Source organism: Siphateles boraxobius, unplaced genomic scaffold (assembly GCF_051911475.1).
Source record: "Siphateles boraxobius isolate OS27281-9 unplaced genomic scaffold, OSU_SipBor_1 2, whole genome shotgun sequence".
Taxonomy (NCBI): domain Eukaryota; kingdom Metazoa; phylum Chordata; class Actinopteri; order Cypriniformes; family Leuciscidae; genus Siphateles; species Siphateles boraxobius.
Genome location: NW_027508810.1, coordinates 13213793 through 13234251, shown reverse-complemented (window position 1 = coordinate 13234251; position 20459 = coordinate 13213793). Strand labels below are relative to the sequence as shown.

The 20459-nt window shown below is 35.7% G+C and overlaps 3 protein-coding genes across 5 annotated transcripts; 2 read left to right on the top strand and 1 right to left on the bottom strand.

Annotated features, from left to right (window-relative positions):
- Window positions 1-955: 955 nt before the first annotated feature.
- On the bottom strand, window positions 956-6440 carry gpr137 (G protein-coupled receptor 137). Its single transcript, XM_077235982.1, has 8 exons — window positions 6314-6440; window positions 5250-5855; window positions 5103-5152; window positions 3800-4046; window positions 3462-3605; window positions 3248-3376; window positions 1566-1684; window positions 956-1463 (listed from the first exon to the last, which is right to left on the bottom strand). Exons 2-8 carry the CDS (start codon window positions 5592-5594, stop codon window positions 1370-1372), a joined length of 1128 nt encoding a protein of 375 aa, XP_077092097.1. The 5' UTR covers window positions 5595-5855; window positions 6314-6440; the 3' UTR covers window positions 956-1369.
- Window positions 6441-7089: 649 nt separating this feature from the next.
- Window positions 7090-13841, top strand: pld7 (phospholipase D family, member 7). Of its 2 annotated transcripts, none has more exons than XM_077235980.1 (11): window positions 7090-7390; window positions 7891-8793; window positions 9545-9732; window positions 9820-10003; window positions 10144-10258; window positions 10373-10500; window positions 10950-11153; window positions 11547-11686; window positions 12715-12880; window positions 12969-13068; window positions 13277-13841. In XM_077235980.1, exons 1-11 carry the CDS (start codon window positions 7388-7390, stop codon window positions 13480-13482), a joined length of 2337 nt encoding a protein of 778 aa, XP_077092095.1. In that variant the 5' UTR covers window positions 7090-7387; the 3' UTR covers window positions 13483-13841. The 2 variants fall into 2 exon arrangements, with proteins under 2 accessions (XP_077092095.1, XP_077092096.1); XM_077235981.1 differs by having other exon boundaries at window positions 7137-7390; window positions 9548-9732.
- A 492-nt stretch (window positions 13842-14333) lies between these two features.
- Window positions 14334-20459, top strand: lman2 (lectin, mannose-binding 2). 2 transcript variants are annotated; one of them, XM_077235979.1, is made up of 8 exons: window positions 14334-14560; window positions 15657-15775; window positions 16844-16961; window positions 17304-17383; window positions 18058-18219; window positions 19123-19237; window positions 19312-19431; window positions 19520-20459. In XM_077235979.1, exons 1-8 carry the CDS (start codon window positions 14374-14376, stop codon window positions 19678-19680), a joined length of 1062 nt encoding a protein of 353 aa, XP_077092094.1. In that variant the 5' UTR covers window positions 14334-14373; the 3' UTR covers window positions 19681-20459. The 2 variants fall into 2 exon arrangements, with proteins under 2 accessions (XP_077092094.1, XP_077092093.1); XM_077235978.1 differs by lacking the exon at window positions 17304-17383 and adding an exon at window positions 17182-17264 and having other exon boundaries at window positions 14335-14560.

Genomic DNA, 20459 nt, shown 5'->3' with positions numbered 1-20459 from the left:
TTAGCTTGCTGGGTAACGTTACCTCCATTCCGTTCTCTTTTTATAGCATTTGTCTACTAAGTTTTAATTGTTTTTCAAACGCGATCTACTGCGGCTCTACGTTCACACAATTGTTTTCAGTCTTTCTATATTTATTTAATCAATTTATCCTTATATTATTCTTTTATATATTATATATAATATATATTATATTCTTTATCCTTATATTCCTTATATATAATTAATTTTAAATAAAAATTAAATGAATTATATATTTTAGATGTTTTTAGTTTGTTTTTAGTTCAGATATTCACATCTGAACAACATGTCTGTGTAAATTTGTTTTAACAAAAATTGTGTTAAAACATAATATGTTGGATATCATTTTTTTAACAATAATCATGTTTGTCAACTTGCCATCAGCAATTATCATTAAAAACAATGCAAATATTGATATTAGTAAAACTCAATGTGTGGCTTTTGCACTTTTTAAAATACACTTTTACACATAAATACCCTGATTTACGGTTTTATTTAGTTATAATAAAAAAAATCTAATTTAATTTCTATCCGATTAATCGATTAATCGAAAAAATAATCGTCCGATTAATCGATTATCAAAATAATCGTTAGTTGCAGCCCTAAACATAAGAGACTTCTTTCAAAAGCAACAACAACAAAAAAAATCATACCGACCCGAACCTTTTGAATGGCAGTGTACATTCAATACGATTTTTATACGTTTATAGTCTTAACAAAAATATGAACAAATTAACGTAATAGAGACTTAATAATGAGCATTAACCTAAGATAATATTAAAATTGTTAATCAGATAAGATTATATGTTTATGACATCACAACTGGTCAAATGAGTTATAGATATTCAGTTTCTAAAGTCTGAGTAATTAGTCTTTACTGAAATTCCATCAATACATGAACGCACCATAAATATGTAAAAAGCTAGTTAAAAATGAAAATATTTAAATTAGTTTTTTATTAAAGTAAATTGGCAAAAATCAGAGCACAAAGTAACAAATCTATTGCTTCCATATGCACCATTTGAAATGGAAGGTCACCATCCCACATATACAAAAAAAGTTCATACATCTGTTAATACATTTCAAAGAATCTCTCATGAAGGATAAAAAGGTAAATGTGGTTATAACTCCTTTTAATCCTTGTAGTAAATTCATCATCTGGTCCCTTTTATCATGAGCATCTAGTCTAATTGGGCTCAGCTTTAAAAAGTCAAGGTGCAATTTCAGAAGTATAGATGCTTCTGATGCATATTAGTGCAAACAAACCTATTGAGCTACTCAACAGGAAGAGGTAATGCTGTGCTATTGCCTGAGAAGGTCAGAGGAAGATCTCTGCAGCTTTGCATAGTGGTCAGGTCTGTGGAGTGGAGTAAAGCGAGTGGTGTTGGTTGATCTGGTCGCTCCTGTTGAAGAGGAGTGGAGTCGTCTCACTTGACCCAAACCAGCTGTTGGTGCAGACACTCGGTTTTAATCACTACTGATCCCATAAATGTTTTTAACGTCAAATATTCTGAGTTGTAACACTCAAAGCCTGACGAACACATTACCTGCTATGAGGATTGATACTGTGGCTCCAGAGAGAAGCCGTGTCATCATCCATTCCTCGAGGATCATCAAAGAAATATAACTGTGAGGCTTGTGTGTTGCACATGGCCGGGCTGCAGTTCTGAAATAAACAAAGCAAACATGTCAATGACGTGACTTTTTTTGTGCTCAGACCTATTATTTTATTAAAAACGCATTTCATACATTTAATGACTGAACTAAAATTAATTTTTATATTTTGTGGGGATTAAAAAAAGTCACTAGATCAAACCTTTTTTTTTTAAATAGAGGAAGCCAACATTTAATGCAAATATATATATATATATATATATATATATATATATATATATATATATATATATATATATATATATATTATTTTTAATTCGCAGATGCGAAACTAGTTTGCTCTTCATTTCGTTTGCTTTTCATCCTTTTTTTGTTATGGAACTAAATACAGAAAATGTACACTAATGTTCAAAAGTTTGGGGTCTGTAAGGTTTCTAAATGAAAGAAGTCTCTTATGCTCAGCAAGCCTATGTTTATTTGATAAAGTAATAACAGTAATATTGTGAAAGATTATTACAATTCAAAATGACTGTTTTCTATGTGAACATATTTTGTAATGTAATTTATTCATGTGATGCAAAGCTGAATTTTCAGCATCATTACTTCAGTGTCACATGATCCTTCAGAAATCATTCTCATATGGTGATTTGCTGCTAAAGAAACATTTCTTATTATTATCAATGTTGAAAGCAGCTAATATTTCTCTGGAAAAAAGTGATAATTTTTATCATAATGCTTTAATGAATAGAAATGAAATAGAAATCTTTTGTAACATTATAAATGTCTTTACCGAGTATAAGTATTAATAAAAACAAATCTCTCTGCCTCTGAACTTTTTAACCCTCTGGTGTTCTTCATGTGGTGGTCAAAATTTACCTACACTTTTTATTTATTTCAAAGATATGAATATACTATATTTTAGTTTGATATATTTTTTTTATTTAAGATTTGTTTTTTATTTTATATTTTTGGGGGGATTTTATGGAACTAAATCATTTTTATGCAGTAGTTATAATCCATTTATTAACTTTTTGAACATAGACCTGAAAATTAAATTTCCAACTTAAACTGCCATGAATCTTTAATACTATGGAGCACAGACTTCATTTTTGACTCTTTTTAAAAACACAGGGCAGATTATTGCTGAAGTGAAAAAAAAAAGTTATAGAATTTTACATTTATTATGAAAAATGCACAAAAACACTATTTTAACTATCTTCCAAAACACGTTTTACTCTAGATCTGCGAGAAATTAAAAGCCATAAATCAAAATATCTTGATATCTAAAAAAAAAAAAAAATTTGATTTATGTGGGTGCAATACCAAAGGTTTCCACTAGAAATTCATTTCCAATGAGGACATTTTTGAATGTGAGTACCATTATGACTATGTTTTCCATGACCATTCAACCTTTTCAAATCATGTCCATGATTTTTTTCTTCTTCACAAAGCAAGTGCAAAAGCCTTTACAAAGTTTCATACCATTCATTCGTACCATGATGTAAAAAATTCAAAAAAAAATTCTAAATAAAAAACATCCAATTTTTCAGTCAAAACTGACCAAAGAGTACCAGAGGGTTAACAGTAATGTATGAGCAAAATAAAAGATAAAGACCTTTTCTTGAGGAGGCTGGCGAACTCTGAAGATGAGAATGAGCAGGGCGGTAGGTAGCAGCTCCCAAATGAAAAGAACTGCTCCAAAGATAATGTAGCCTCTGTCTCCAAGTTCACTCTGAAGGTCAGCCTTCGAGAAGAACACGCAACCATCACAAACTGACCAGTGATAGAAATACCCTTTCATTAGCAACCAACAAAGTGCAACTGCCCACCTGATCAGAAATGTTGTACCAGTCATAGTCAAAAGCCTCGACTTTATGATTCAGAGACAAAAACAGCACTGCAAGATTGTAGCAAGCCCTGCTAGAGAAGAGCAAGATTACACCTGCCCCCAACACCACAGTCCGGCAAAGCCCCTGCAAACACAACACAGCTGGAAATAATGCTTTTTTACCAACGTTTGTCTTGTTTATCATGAACAGCAACAGAGATTCAATCTTGAATAGATATTTAGCAGACACTGTTATCCAAAGAGTACCATAAACTACATCAGAATATTTCAGATTAAACAAGTAAAATAGATTTGCGATAGTCCTTGCAAAGTATGTACCTTATTGCGTAGATAAGGGGTGGTGGTGGTGGTGGACGAGAATCGAGTTAACAGGAGCAGAGATGTAGCCAGACACACAGCTTCCAGAATGAACAGTAGGTCATTAACCAGAACCCGTAGCAAAACCAGCCTCCAAGTATTTTCACCAGCTCCACCAGAACCTCCATGCTCTCCGAGGCTCGCGGAAACTATGTTGACGCACAGGAAGACGACACTCATGGTGGCATACACACACCGAGCCGCCCGTCTGGAAGTCAAAGTTCACACGCAAACACACAATTCTTGGGAAACTTGTTTCTGCAACGGAATAAATCTTAAGGTGATCGCAACTTTTTATCTCACAATTCTGACTTTATAACTTGCAATTGAAAAAAAAAAGGGGGAAAAGGTCACAATTCTGAGATATAAACTCGCATTTCTGAATTTTTCCTCACAATTACGAGTTTAGATATAAACTCTGAACTGCGAGATATAAACGTACAATTGCAAGTTATAAAGTCCGAATCATGAGTTATGAACCTGGAATTTTGAGGAATAAAGTCACAATTGTGGGATTTCGGTATTGCGAGAAAATTTCTGAATTACGAGTAACAAAACTCGCAATTATGAGAAAAACAAAAAAAGTTTACATCTTGCAATTTTGCCTTTTTTTCAGAATTGTGAGATATAAAATTGCAACTCTGAGAAAAAAAAATTGAATTATGAGACAAAAAGTCTCAATTACCTTTTTTAGTTTTATTCTGTGGCAGACAAAAGCTTCCATACAATTCTCATTAAACAAATGATATCCATTAATATTAAGGATATTTAATTAGTTACGAAAAAATAACGTGTATAAAATTTGTTTGCCCAAAAATTTAAATTCTGTTTATTTACATTTACTCACCCTCATGTTGTTTCAAAACCTGTATGACTTTTTATTGACCTGTATGTCTATTTATGACAAGATATTTTGAAGAATGTTGGTAACCAAACTGTTTTAGTCTGTAAATATATCTAAATACCAATTCAGATGCAGCTTCTGAAAAAAATCATGGCTGTTGTAACCTTAAAGGTTTATGTGTAATAAATTCTATGTTGAATATGTAAAATATTTAATTCTAAATCTACTTTTTATAATAACTATTTGATGTTTTTCTTATTTAACACAATAAAGACTTTATCTTTTGGGCGAAATTTCTCAGCTAAATTTAATGTGCAAATTAATTTGCGATTAATTAATCATCACATATCATGTAATTAATTAAATTATGTTATTCACTTGACAGCACTAACTAATATGCATGTACGTGAATGTACTCACAGTGCTTTGCTGGGCTCAATGTTGTATACACTTCTGACTTTGAGCAACTCCTGTCAAAATGAAACATTGTTTTTAGGGAGTGGATTGATTTCTCAACCGAGCAAACATCTTACAAATCTTTCTATATGTAACTTTTACTTGACTTACCTGAGTAAAGTAAAGATTGAAGAGACTCAGAGTAAAAAACTGCAAGCACACTGGGAAGCAATAAAGGAGCCAGTAGACTGGAGTGGACAGGTGGTTGGCAGCAAGGGCATCACGGAAATAAAACGAGAAGAGTGTTGTGCGAAGAGCTGCCCAGAACAGGCAAAGAAAAAGAAAAATACTCTGGTAGCTCCATCGCTTATGCCGGTAGAGTAACAGCAACCAAAGCTGAATGTATACGACTAAAAAAAGACCCCCATAGAGACAGGCGTAAAGAACCGTGACACCCAGCTGTACTGATGGGGCCACGGCTGGTTTCATGGGAGAAGGTGGAACTGAAGTGTGCATTATGATGATGGATGTGAGAAAAATATTATACAAAACAATGTATAAACCAAAGCATCAAAATAAAATAAAACTAAAATGGCATAAAATGTCAGTGTAAATCATATTAGCAAAATGGTCAAAGAAATCCAGCCGTCCTGTGTTTGTCTGATTATCATTATATGATATTCTGTCATATATGGTGAAGCCAGGATCAAACTGCACGACGAGAAAAACACACTTCTGAAAAGTCCTTTGTGAGAATTTCCCTTTTCAACCTTTGATCTGCAAAATAAAAGTGAAAGCGTTTAATGTAACTACAGTAACACACCCAAGTTTTACATCAACTAAAAAACTGACACTGAATTCCCAGAATACCATCTTCCTCGTCGAAAACAAAAGCCTATTTAATCTGACAACAGCCATTGATTTGACAGTCGCGAATGACAGCCCGACTTTTGTTTATTCGCAAGCCCTGCTCATCTGCACGGTGTGTAGCACAGATTTTAATAGTTTTTAACTGTTTAACTCATTCTAGCACTGAAACATTGTATCAAAATGACTTTGTTTAGACATCTAGCCACTTGTTTAGACTAGTGGCTAGCTGTGTGGCTAACGTTGCTAGATAAGAGTTTAAAATCGATGTGCTAGTTCATTGGTCGGTCTCGGTTTTGATATAAATATGTGACACACATTCTATAAAACAATCCCCTAAAATATTACACAAATAAATTCAACAATACCTTACAAATGACCATGACCGACGATGTAATCTATGTGACACATCCAATAAATCCTTTCCCTCATCACTAAAGTCCTTTTCGGTGTTTATGCACTGCGTTTTCAAACGGACTCATCTATGGCGACATCAGGCGGTACATACTGGTAATTACGTAAACAAACGTGACTTCCTCCTCATGCAAGACCACGCCCACTACGAAGAATGGTAACGAAAACACGACGATGCTATCCTTAAAATACTTTCTCACCAAATTCTTCAAAGGTACAGAGGAGTTTCAAAAAGGGGAAAAGAGGAACAAAGAAATCCGCCACCTTAATTTTTTAGGAATTATTTTGCATTATGTACTGGGCAGGCTTTACAGTGGTAGAGGGCGTCAATTGAAGTCTTTCAGGACGCATGAAAAACGCCTGTTGCATTACCGCTTTTGGCCTGTAGGGGAGCCCTCAATCAATCAAACATGGAACTTCTACTACTGAGAAACGGCGGTTAGTTCAATTGCGCCATCCCATCAATAACCGTCATCATGTCAATAGTCATCCCTTCCTGTCATTATGATTTAAACTTGCTTTTCATTACACGAACTGACTAAAACGAGCAAATCAACAACTTGGTTTAAATAACACCATTTTAAGTTATATATATATATATATATATATATATATATATATATATATATATACACACTCTACTGTATTTGATGAACTCATAATTTCATAATATGATCAAGAGTTATGTCAGTCGCACTGATGATGTGCGGTCAGTATATATTCGCAGGCTGTGAGTCAGAGGTGGTTTATAACGTCTGAACTCATAGCGTGTTTAGTAGGCGAGGTTTTTCTTCCTCACTTTTTCCTATCGCTCTCTCTTTCTCTCGCTCTCTTTTCTTCACTGTACAGCACTGTGAGCTGTAGTTCTGCAGCCACGTCGCAGACAGATACAGCATCTCCTTTACCAACTGTATCCGCCTGGACCGACAACAAGTTTACCACCTCGTCATACGTTTTGTTTTTACCGTTTTATTTTTGAAAATAGTTAGTCGTTACGGATACGTTGAGAATAGTTATCGCCTGTGGTCATGGTGAGTAGCTTGCGTGCTAACTAGGGTTTCAAACTTGCTGGCTTGGTGTTTAAAAATGGTTACAGCTTTTTTCTTTAGCGTTTAAACATTTCAGATTGTCGCACACGCCTTCTACTGACCTTGCATAATGTTAGACAAACGTTTTGCTACTTGTTAACCAGTCTTGCATTTAGAGATCAAGGGATATGGAGTTGATTATATTATCTTTCAAGTCTACAGTCTTTGCATCTTAGATCATTTTGCATTTCATACTTGATAATAGCATACCGTATCCAAGTGTAAAGAGTGTCTACAAACAACAAATTAAATATACACTATTTGTATACAACCTTTATGCTATCTATATATCTACAGTCTTGCATTTTATAATTGCTAACAACTCACACATATGTACCAAAGTGTATGTATACAAACAACAAATTGCATATATATGTTGCATGTGTATACACCCATTATGTTATGTTTTTGCATTATATTATGTTTTTGAACTTATGCTATAGGAACCAGAGGATGTATATTTTAGATCACCAGAACAATTGATAGACGAGGAAGCGAATGAGAAAGCAACGTCCGAGAGGAAGGAGGATGGAGAGGAATCCCGTAAAGCAGGGAGACCACCGTTGTCCCGCATTCCTACCTTTCAAAGCTCCCTGGGCCGCAAGCGAGTCACCATCCAGACTGCAGAGTCATCACTGAAGATGGATGGATCCAGCCAGCAGGGCCAAAAAGAGAAAGCTGGCTCTACAGAGGCTGGAAGAGGGAAAATGTCAGTATCTGGGGGGAGAGAAAAAGCACTGCCCATACCATCGGCTCGTTTACCCACAAGCCTTGCTGATGTTCTCTTTGAAGGTGATATCTCGGATCACACCTCCACTCTTTTAGCTCCGAAAGTAGATGAATCCCTTGATCAAACGCCTGAGATTACAAAAGACTCTGATCAGGATGACATGCCACTGCAGCGACCCCCACTCAGGGACATCTATGAGACCAATGATCTCGTCGTAAAGCCTGTTTCTGAATTTGAAACTGTAAGTGCAGAGACCGTCTCAGAAGATGAGCAGATGTCGGCACAGGATGATGTTGTAGAGGATCTGAGCTCGTGCTTCTCTGATGATCAACGCGAGGCCTCGGCTCAAGCTTTTGAAGAAACTTTGAGTGAGGAAAAAGGAAGTGTATCCCAATCACATTGGACAGAAGAAAATCGTGTCACAGAGTACAATGTGGAACAGTGCTTTGTTTCAGATAAGGGTGATGGATTCACAGTTAGTGGTCAGGATGAAACCGCTAAGATGCAGAAACCTTTAGATAGTAAAAAATGCATCAAAGAAACACGACAGGGAACCAAAACTGGCAATACTAGTCCCACAAAACACACCCAGGCCAAAACGTGTACACCCTCAAAGGTGAGGTGAATTATATTACATGCAATATGCAAAATTAATGGTGTTTGCTTAGGCAAGCATACTATTGTTGTTCCTGTTGAGGAAAGGCATGCAATTACCTTTCTAAGTGAACAGACATAGATTTACCCTGAAGAAGGGAATCACTGAAAATCATTTTCTTGTGTTCCAGTACAACTATCTAAACATTTTTAAATTAATATACATTTACTTAAGAATCAACAAGGCATAATATATTAGGTTTTCTGAATGATTTATCAAAATAAAGTCAGTTTTCTGTTTAAAACAGGGAAAATAACTGCCAATGGGCTACCAAGATATTTTGTCTTGATTTAAGTACAAACTCACATCATTTTTATACAAAACAAGTCGTTTTGCTCCTCAAGTAAATGTATCTTGTTCTAAAAATGTTTATTTTTATTTTTTTTACTGGAAACGTGACAAAAATACTAGGTAAGAAAGAAAAATACTGCATTTAAAGCCATATCTGCAGACCAGAATGTCTTTCTCTGGGCTAATTTGACCTCTTTGATTTGCATGCATATACAAATTCGAAGTATTTAAATCTAGTTGCCTTAAAATATTTGTTTTGCCATCAAAGACAGAACAGAATTTCAACAGAAGAAGATATGTGAAATGAAAAAGCCACAAAACAGCAATTTCATCACTTACGTATATCTGCATATGTCTTTGTTAGATAGATGCTAGCATAAGTAAATAGTATGTCTTTCACTTTATTTTTATATTGTTTTAGCAGACAAAAGGAAGGAGCTTTTTCCTTTTCTGCCTCGTGCCCTCCATTCTCCTTCTTTTTGGTGGATTTGCATTGCATATCTGGCAGTATGGAGTCCCTAAATCCATGTCACACCTGATGTCACAACTGGAGCTTCACTGTCTGGAACGTTTCTGGATGCCTCAAGAGACGTGCATCTCTGACTGTAGGTGAGGAAACGGATCCTGAAGAATTTTTAACTTTTTAAATGGTGAGTTTGAGATGTTTAAATGTGTTTCTAAATGTTCTTTTATCAGGCTCACTCTTGTTGAGAGTGTCCCAGAGGGCCTCAGCTTCCCTTCAGGCTCGCCACACCTTCCAAGCATTTCAGAGACTTGGACTAATCTACTAAACAGAGCAAACAGCTCTGTCCACATTGGTGCTTTCTATTTCACACTTCGAGATTCAGACATGGGCCTTACGGAGCCCTCCTCTTTGCTGGTATGTTGTGCCATGGTCAATTTACTGTGCATAAGTGAGAATAATGCGCTCTAGAACATTTGTTATCGGCATATGATAATAATAGGATAGTCTTGATCCTGATTATATGGGAAGGCAGTTCATTTGTATCTTTTCTATAGGGCAAAAAAGTGTTCAACCAACTGAAGCAGCTGGAACCAAAAGGAGTGAAGTTGAAGATTGCAGTAAACGCCCCTCAGCCATACATTGCAGACACAGACGAACTGGTAGCAACAGGTACAACAGCATGTTTGTTGCACACATTGAGAATTGTAAGAGGTTGAATGAGTTTGAAAGGATGTTGTGCAGCCTTTTCCCTTCAGCTTACTTGCTTTGTGCTTTCTCTTTTAGGGGCTGACGTCAGGGGAGTTGACCTGCAGAGCATCACTGGAGGCATTTTGCATACCAAACTGTGGGTTGTGGATAAGAAGCATATGTATTTAGGGAGCGCAAACATGGATTGGCGTTCTCTTACACAGGTGAGTCCAAGGCTGCGTCCGGACGCTGGAAAATGCTATCCTTCGGTGTCTACAATATCCCACAATTCTGTGTGTTAGATTATGTGACAGTAGAGCTAGTGTGTGAAACTAATTAACAACCTAGGAAACTAACGAGGAACTTGCGCAGGTGAAACAGCAATCAGTTTTGTGTTGCAAAGTTCCTGCAAAGTCATTGCTCGATAGGGCAGCTTTCGGACGCAGCCAATATCTATCAATATCATTATCTTATTGGATGGTAAATGGATCTTATTGGAGGTTTCTGTTGACATGCAATGCCCTTGACATGTACATAATGTAATTTTATTTATTTTTATTCATTATTCAGTGCAGTTTATTAGACTATAATGTCAAAATGGCCATCAACCCAAATAAACAATCCTATAAATATATAAATGCTTATGCTAAAATATAGTCAATATTTCTACTAGGTGAAAGAGGTTGGAGTGACTGTGGAAGACTGCAGCTGTCTAGCACAGGACGCTTCACGGATATTTGACGTGTACTGGGACATTGGAGCTCAGAAGAATGGATCTCTACCTCCTTTCTGGCCAGGCCGGTTCTCCGCCCTCTCCAGTTCTAAGTACCCATTAGCTGTTAAATTCAACGGTGTCCCTGCACGTGTCTATTTGTCTGTGAGTTGTGTTTCTCTCACAAGTTGACTTTACTGTTTGGTCTGGTTTTTGTTCACCATATTCATTATATATATTTTTTCATTGCATGTTTTGCAATCATTTTATTCAACCCGCTCACAATTCCACTCATTCTCTGACTCTTTTGTGTTGGCTGGTTTTCATTTATTCCATAATGAGTTTTTCTTATGCGTTGTGTAGAAAGGTTGTCTTTTTGTCATATTGTCACCTTTTTCATTTCTGAAAAATTTAGCTTTTTAATGAATACATTGCATGGACTGTATGTATGTTCTATATCATTCATTTTCATTTGTTTCTTAACATGACATGCATTTTTTTTGTGTGAGCAGAAATGTTTGAAATATTTTAATGGCAATTTTTGACTTGTTCGTTTAGAGTTCCCCTCCTCCTTTATCATCATATGGGCGTTCTGATGACCTCTCAAGCATCCTGTCAGTGATTACTGATGCTGAGCGCTTCATTTATGTGTCTGTGATGGACTACCTTCCCATGTCCCAGTTCACGGAGCCCGTTCGGTAATCTTTACCATTTGATATTGAGTAAAACTAAAACCATAAAAATTGAAATTAACGTTAACCGAAATAAAATTAAATATTAAAGTGCCCCTATTATGCTATTTTAAAGGTTGCTAATTTAGGTTTGGAGTTTTCCTACAATAGGTTTACATTTATCCAAGGTCAAAAAACACGTTAATTTTCTTAATTTCCTCAACTGTTCGTTAAAGGATTCGTCCTTTCGAAACGCCTCCTTTCCGAGAGCCTAATCTGCTCTGATTGGTCAGATGGTAATACCATGTGATTCGTCTACCACTTACAGCGCATGTCAGAAATGAAAGGACAATTACCATGTTTTAATTTTATCTGCCAAGGCTTCTTCAGCACTTGACACACAGTGATACAAACAGTAAAGATGGCGTCGGTTTTACCGTATCAATTCGAGTCCTCATCCTTTAGAAGTGCAGAAAACAGCGTCTTCTCGACATGTCGACAATATGAACCAAAATTTGTGTCTTTGTAGACGTTGTTTGCGAACAGCCAATGACATTTAAACAAGACTCGTAAGACTGGTTTAATAAGACTGGAATTACTATTGACCCATTTCAGTCAGTTCAGAATTGGTTCTTTCTTTTGGGAGACAATAACATTTATTAGGCACTTTGATCTTTGAAACACACCTTTTACATTCACAAATAGCTATACTACACAATGCATGAAAGGTAATATCCAAAATAAGCATATTAGAGGCACTTAAAAAATACTTCGACTTACAACTAGTAGCCAAAGCGACATTTCTCATTTCGATGTACTAAAATGTCTACAACTAAAACTGAAATGAAAATTCATAAAAAGTATAGATATGTCCTTTTTTTAAATCAATAGCTAATAAAAATGACAAAAACACAAAATTACGGATAATTTAACTAAAATGAAACTTGAAAATTAACTAATTTAAAATATATATATTTTTAAAAATTGTATCTCAATACTAAAATAACATTAATCATTTTTAAATTGTATTAAATGTGCATGTATGTGGTGTTTAGGTTTTGGCCTGTGATCGACTCGGCCCTTCGTGAGGCTGCTTGTACCAGAGGTGTTGAAGTGAAGCTGTTGGTCAGTTGCTGGAGTCACTCTCCTGGTGCCATGTTTGTCTTTCTTCAGTCTCTGTCAGTCCTCAACAAGCCCCCTCTGAGATGCAACATTTATACTGTACGTTTCTCTGCTCTTTATATTTAAAATAAATAAATAAATCAAGGCACCACTGGTGATTTAATGCCTATAAACCCTTTATATACAGAAAGTTTTCGAGGTGCCCTCAACACGAGAGCAGCAGAGGATTCCGTTTGCACGTGTCAACCATGCCAAGTACATGGTGACTGATCGAGTTGTTCACATTGGTATGATAGCTGTCTACATGCACAATTTCACATTTGCATGCTTTTCCATATTCCTGCAATCTGACGGCAGGTTTCATCGTAAAAACCTGCCGACGGAAACAGTCCATGTTTACATTTTTGAAGCACTGTGAATATGAGTTGTGCAATAAAGTGAATGTCATATTTATAATCCTGCTACAATGATCGAGTGTTATATTGTGTTTTACAGGAACTTCCAACTGGTCTGAGAATTACTTCACCCAGACGGCAGGGGTTGGGCTTGTTGTGAATCAGACAGGTTCTGCAGTGGGACAGGGCCAGCAAACCGTTCAGAGCCAGTTGCAGAAGATTTTCCAGAGGGATTGGCATTCAGAATATGCCCAACCCATCAATGATGTTCACGCAGAACATTGTAGCGGAAAAAAGCTTACATAATGCACCATGCTCTTTATTTGTTATGTTGCTAAGCATTATGATTCAAAAAAACAAAAACATCTAAAACTCTTCCCTGCGGCATTCCTGCCTACTGATAATTTATTTTATGTTTTATGTATTTGCCAAAAGGATGCTGTGCATTTTTAATGTTTGTTATAAATATGATATTAATTCTCTTCTCAAGTGCATTTATTGTATATTTGCATTATGTGACATTTGCCAGAATAAGGACAAGGTCCTTGAGCAAGCACTGATCTATGATGTTGAACTGGTTAAACATGCATGTCAATAAAATGTTGTAATAGGTGCCTTGGCTGTAAAGTTAGTTTTCAAAATAAAACCACTTTTCAGTAAGAAAATGCTTGTGCTTTGTTGTTGCTGGAATTACATTTAGCTTATTCAGGTTTTTATTTTTTAGTTTAAGTATTTTGTAAAAATTTATATATATACACACATATATATATATATATATATATATATATATTACATAGTTTAATGGATCAACATAAAACAAACAAAAAAGAAAGATGTCTGCCACTTTACAGACAAGTTGAAACTCGGCTCTACAGCTAATTTTAGTCATTTTCTTTAAAATATAAAGTGAATGTTGGACACCAACACATATGTGCATGTTAATTGATAAACGGCAAATTTACAACAAATTATAACTTATATTAAAACAAAACAATTCATCTTGAAAAGTAAATGTTGATGCTGTGTCTCAAACCTAGTGAGCCCCCTACTTGGACTGCGCTTTTATGCGTAAGAATGCTCGTGCCCATGATGCCCAAATATCCTGTCTAAGTAGGCAGCTCACTAGGCTTTGAAACACAGCCTGCCTCTTCTTCTCTGCGCAGGAAGTGAAGGCGCGGAGGAAGGAAGACGCTAAAAATGGCACGAGAAAGAAGCCCAGCTTTATGGCTTCATACTCAACCAAGTGTAACTCGTAAAATCCCGGCGTGTCACAGAATGCTCTTACTTTTATGGCTACTCCACTTTTCTTCCGTATATTCAGATATAACGGACGGGAATGCGGAGCACTTAAAGCGGGAGCACTCGCTCATTAAGCCATATCAGGGTGAGTAGCTGCTGTAGCGTCCTGCTAGTGTTGTTTATTCTTACCTCATTTAGCCTCATCCTCACTAACGTACTAAACACTAAAGTTTTCTGTTCACTACCTTGAGTAGGATTTCACCTTTTATTTTGTAATGTCATAGATCATGTATTTTATTGGGAGCATGTACCACAGGGAAATAAGTAGTTTACAGTAGAGTATTTACAGGAACACTAACGTTACGTAGTGTAAACAAAACTAGTCAGCGCCTTTATTTGAACAGGTGAGGGTAGTTTGCATTTGTATTGCAGGTTGTAAAGGAATCTGCCTTCACGCGCAGAGCATGGACATTTTCAAAACACTATTTAATTGTAAAAATAAATAAATAAATAAATAAATAAATAAAAATTCTTGCATAGCACATTGACTGTTTTGTACATCCATACATGCGCAAATATATCCAAATATTTTAAAAGTAGCAGAAAGCAGTTGTGTTATTTATACACTATATAAATATGCACATATTTACACCTCACATTTGTGCAAAAATAAACAAATACAAGTATCTGTGTCAAAAACAAAACACCATCAGGGTAACATATATGAGGATAAAATAATGTATGAACATTAATTAAAACACAAAAATTGTAACAAAACCCCCTAATTTTACATTTCTGAAAACAAAGTCAGAGGTAAAATATAATCTCATGTCATGTGATATAATCTCAGGGGCTTTTGGTAATGTCCTTTTAATGTTTTTCACTGTAAATTATATGGTTATTAATAGTTTCTATTTCCAAAAACATACATTTGACAGACGATTTCACAGTAAAATTACATCTTACAGCATTTACAAAAGTTTGCAGCATTTTTAAAATAAAAATGTAAAATGACAAACAAATGTTTACAGCGTGTAAATTTACAATTCAATATTTTCATTGTGGTCTCAGGCTTTTTAACCCCAGTGTATGTGATGTCTTGTTCATGTTTATCTCATAATGCTCTCATGGTTTGTAGTGTGTGGACAAGCTTCACATTACACTCTTGAGAACCTTGTGACTGACATCCAAGACACTCTCTGTGAATAAATTATATGGTTATTCATTTATCTGACGATCAGGTGTTGGAACGAGTCCCTCAAGTCAGTGGGACTTTTGGGGAAGTACTTTAGTAACCAGCCAGTATGTGCGTCTAACTCCGGATGAGAGGAGCAAACAAGGGTCCATCTGGAATACAGTGGTGAGTAAAACTTCCTTGAAGAACTAAAAACCTCTAGCTGGGGTTCACAAACTTTTTTTTGTCAGCCGAACCCTTTAGATGTAAAAAATGTATTGAAGTACCCTGTGAGATTTTAATATGTCAATATTTTAACCACACATTTGCATGTTCACGGTTCTCTGATGCCACTTAATGGTCACATGACATGCAAGTAAATAAGTTTAAGTGTTTTATTTTGAGTTTGAAACTGGACTTTAAAATTGAGGTTTTTATAGTAAACTGAAACTAAAACCAAAAAAAGGTTTTGTTACTTAAATAAAAATAAACGTTAACTTAAATAAAATATGAAAAAAAAGATTCAAATTCTTTTAATACGAAGGTATCCTTGTGAAACACAATCGGTTATGTCTTGTGAATATAAACGGTTGAAAATAAAATCTGTGTAACAGTATGTCGGATACGTTTAGCTCTTAAAGTGACAGCAGCCTGTTAAACCTACTGCTGTCTTTGTCCTCAATGTTAATCTAACAACAAAAGACAGAGAAAATGACGAAATGCTCTGATTGAGCCCTGCTGGAGCGGCTCTAAATATTCACTGTGCTATTAAATTAAAGATAAAATATGGCATCGGTACTCTGCATTGGCAAGAACTAAAAATAAAAGTATCCGTATCGGACTTGTTCTGGAAAAAGTGTTATCGGTGCATCCCTTATAATTATAATAATTTTATTTGACATTACAAGTTGCAGTACTAATATTAATGTCTTAAAGAACCCTTAGATCACATAATAAGAGAAATGTCACGTGAAATTTCACTGGCAAATAATGTCCACTGTATGTTGTCAAATGCATCTCACACTTGCGTTCAAACCAAGTATCTTCCTGTTGATCAACTCTCAATTCATGTATCCAACTTGAACCCGATGCAAAATCTGAGTTGGGAGATCTTTCGCCCTCGTGCGAAATTCACGATCATGTGATTCCCATTTAAACGAATGGTCTTTGATTGCGAAATTTCCCCAGAATACAGCATCTTAACAAATGCTAAACAAAGCTATATGAGCAATGTTACTTTTCTGCCTTTTGTAGCCATGCTATTTGAAGGATTGGGAGATGCATGTGCAGTTTAAAGTTCATGGATCAGGAAAGAAGAATCTCCATGGAGATGGCTTTGCCATTTGGTACACGAAGGAGAGACTACATCCTGGTAAGTTTGAAAGCTGTGATCCTGTGAAGGAAAATTGCAGGTTCAGGTCCTGTTTTGAGCACTGTCGCTGACCATTTCCATTGCGCACTTCATGATTTTAACTGTAATGAGTTATAATGCTGTCTGTCTGTGCGTGTGTGTGTGTGTGTAGTCCATCTGTAATCCATTTGCAAGTCTGCTCTTTCTTCCCTGCAGTTGATTGTGTCATACTTTCATTTAGGCCCAGTCTTTGGAAACCAAGACCATTTTGTAGGCCTGGCTATTTTTGTGGATACCTTCCGCAATGATCTCCAAGGATTGGATGTAAGTGAGCCGTACTCATGGGTCCTTCTTTCTCTACAGGCACCGTGTTTGGAAGTAGTGGCAATTTCCATGGGTTGGCCATTTTTATAGACACATACCCTAACGATGAGGCTCCGGATGTGAGTTGAGAGATGTAAAATGTTTGTGTTTTTGTACCGTCATCTGAATGAAAGCTTTGCTTTTTCATGATCAGAAATTGACTTGAGACTAAAATGCAAGGATATCTATATCCAAACTACCAAATATGTTTTGAAGCGTTAAGAATACTGGACTTCTGGCATGTTTGGTCTACTTCTGCTCATCTGAGGTTTTGTCCTCATCTGTAAACTGAACTTCAAGGGATAGTTTGAATAGGATTATGTGCCAGGTATTTGCTTTCAGATGTTGGACTGAGAGAAACAATCCTTCGAGTAGAGGAGAATATCTTTTATTTGGACTATCCCTTCACTCTCTTTTGATTTGCTTTATATTCCGAAATGATCTTTCAACATTTTTTTCAAGTAAGCAATGCTTTCTTTGTTTTGCCTGCATCATGTGGTCCATGTCATTTTCTTACCCTTATCATTCATTAGTTGTTGAAGCATTTTGTAAAAAATATGCACTGTTTATTCTTTTGATTTTAGTAGTTTAGCAGTGAACTTTTATAAATTTAGATAATTCTGTGTTATTCAGTAACAGCTGTATAAAGGTACAAAGTACCATCATTTGGTAACTTTCAGTGTATTTTTGTCATCAATATAGAAAAAAAAAATCAATGAAATAAATTTTGTTCATATTCATTTTGGTCCTCTAGCGCTCTTTTCCCTACATTTCTGCAATGGTGAGTAACGGCTCCTTGCCGTACGATCACGGGAAAGATGGCCGGTCTACTGAATTGGGAGGATGCTCTGTTGAAGTCAGAAACAAAGATCATGACACATATCTGGCTGTTAGATACTCCAAAGGCAGACTTACGGTAAGAGCTCAATAATTGTAGATAGTAATAATCAGGATGGTAACAAAAAAACTGTAATATTGTGAAATATTATTACAATTCCAAAGAACTGTTCTCTTTTTTTTTAATATATTATGAAATGTAATTTATTCCTGTAAATTTTCAGCTTCATTACTCCAGTCTTCAGTGTCACATGATCCTTCAGAAAACATTCTGATTTGCTGCTCAAGAAAAATTTCTTATTATCGTCAATGTTGAAAACAGTTGTGCTGCTTAATATTTTTTCAGGATTCTTTGATTATTAGAAAGTTGGAAAGAACAACATTCATTTGAAATATAAATATTTTGTTATATTTACATTATAAATGTCTTTACTGTCAATTTTGATCAATTGAATGCATCCCTGCAGAATAGAAGTATCAATTTCTTTATAAAAAAAACGACAATTTACTGACCCTTTACTTTGACCCCTTACTTACTTTTGAACGGTATGGCACGTTCACACTAAGGACGACAACTATAGCGACAACTTCAGTTGATAAACGAAAAAAAAACATTGACAGCCAATCAGAATCCATCATTCCATTCATTTACACGACAAGGGCGTTTTTGGGCCCTGAAAACGCAAACTTTTGAAAACTGGTTTCAAATTGCACATTTTTGAAAATGATACCTTAATCGTCTCCATGTAAACTACAAAAATTTGAAAACACTGAAACGGTTATGACCATTTTTTTCATGACTTTCGTTTTCCATTCCCTGAACCTTAGGATTAATATATATATATTTGCATGCTTTAAAGAAACATGTGAAGTTAGCAACAGCTCAGTGGAGAATATGTTTTGAGTTCCTTATGATAAGTCCTTTATTATATTAAATATGTATAGAGGTTTTTCACAGCTACTGTATATTATGTTTTCACAGATTATGGTAGATGTGGATGACAGGAACGATTGGAGAGAATGTATTGATATTGGGGGCGTCCGCCTCCCTACAGGATACTATTTTGGGTCTTCTGCGGCCACAGGAGATCTCTCTGGTAAGTGTTGTAAAATCTCCACAGTAGTCCTGATGCCTTTTGCCAGACATCACGGCAGTGTTTCTTCTGTGCAGATAACCATGACATCATCTCTATGAAGATGTACCAGCTGATGGTAGAACATACTCCTGAGGAGGACAACCAGGACTGGACGAAGATCGAGCCTAGTGTCAGTCTCCTCAAGTCACCAAAAGGTAACACAGCTGATGAATTCAAATAGTTGGTAGAAGGATTTTTCATTCAATTGCTTGTCATGTTTACATTTCTTCTCCCACAAAACAGACAATATTGATGATCCAACGGGAAATTTTCGAAGCTCACCCCTCACTGGCTGGAAGGTCTTCCTACTTCTTCTGTGTGCCCTGCTGGGAATTGTGGTTTGTGCAGTTGTTGGTGCTGTCGTCTTTCAGAAGCGTCAGGAGAGGAACAAGAGGTTCTACTGAACATCTGGATTTTAAAGAACTCTGGAGATTGTAGGTGAAAAACATTAATGTGAATTTCGAACAGCTGTACAAATGTTGATATTGTTGAAGTGCTTGATTGGATGGAGTAGGATTGGTGGCTTCAAAGAAACCTTTCTTTATGTTGGTCTGTCTAAGTTTGGGTCTGCTTACATGTAGTAGATTACACATTTCCAATGTGTTCAACAGTAGTATATCTTTATTTCTGTGTATATGCTGTGTATACACTACATTTCTAAATTCTTGGTGGTTTTATTTTTTTATTATTGTTTTTGATCCTTAATCTGTTTCATCTACTCATTGTTTTGTTCTGATCTGGAGTGCTAATAATGCTGTGTACAACCTGTATGATTTACTTAAGAGGGTTTTAATGGACTGCAAAAGAAATCAAACTAATGAATTGATCTCTTAAATTGATCCAATCAATGTAGATATTTTAGCTTATTTTCTAAAGTTACTACCCTGGTCCCTTCTCTCTGCAGTATATTGTTTCAGCCTTGTTTTTTAACCAATATTGGGGGGAAAAGAAGAAAACAAATTGTCATTTTTAGAATTTCTGCAGGAAAACAACAAGAATTCAGCCTTGTGAGTTTGTTTCTTAAGTCCTTTTTGCTATTTTTTTGACGCATATGAAGTGATTGCAATGCACTGATTTACAACAGTTTCTGAAAGAAGTTCCCAAAAGTTTTCTGTTGGAGAGCAAATGGGCAGTGACTGTAAAACTAAGCTTTTGGTGAGAAAATAAAGCAGCTATAACAGTT

What these genes read in the sequence shown, in the direction of transcription:
- gpr137 (XM_077235982.1), bottom strand. Translation starts at nt 5,594, where the DNA reads ATGCACACTTCAGTTCCACCTTCTCCCATGAAACCAGCCGTGGCCCCA. An exon ending in TCAATCTTTACTTTACTCAG is followed by an intron (nt 5,153 to 5,249) that starts GTAAGTCAAGTA and finishes TCATTTTGACAG; the next exon opens with GAGTTGCTCAAAGTCAGAAG. An exon ending in CCCCTTATCTACGCAATAAG is followed by an intron (nt 3,606 to 3,799) that starts GTACATACTTTG and finishes TTGTGTTTGCAG; the next exon opens with GGGCTTTGCCGGACTGTGGT.
- pld7 (XM_077235980.1), top strand. An exon ending in ATTGGCGTTCTCTTACACAG is followed by an intron (nt 10,501 to 10,949) that starts GTGAGTCCAAGG and finishes TATTTCTACTAG; the next exon opens with GTGAAAGAGGTTGGAGTGAC. An exon ending in TGATCGAGTTGTTCACATTG is followed by an intron (nt 13,069 to 13,276) that starts GTATGATAGCTG and finishes TGTGTTTTACAG; the next exon opens with GAACTTCCAACTGGTCTGAG.
- lman2 (XM_077235978.1), top strand. Translation starts at nt 14,374, where the DNA reads ATGGCACGAGAAAGAAGCCCAGCTTTATGGCTTCATACTCAACCAAGT. An exon ending in GGTCCATCTGGAATACAGTG is followed by an intron (nt 15,776 to 16,843) that starts GTGAGTAAAACT and finishes TGCCTTTTGTAG; the next exon opens with CCATGCTATTTGAAGGATTG. An exon ending in TCTCCTCAAGTCACCAAAAG is followed by an intron (nt 19,432 to 19,519) that starts GTAACACAGCTG and finishes CCCACAAAACAG; the next exon opens with ACAATATTGATGATCCAACG.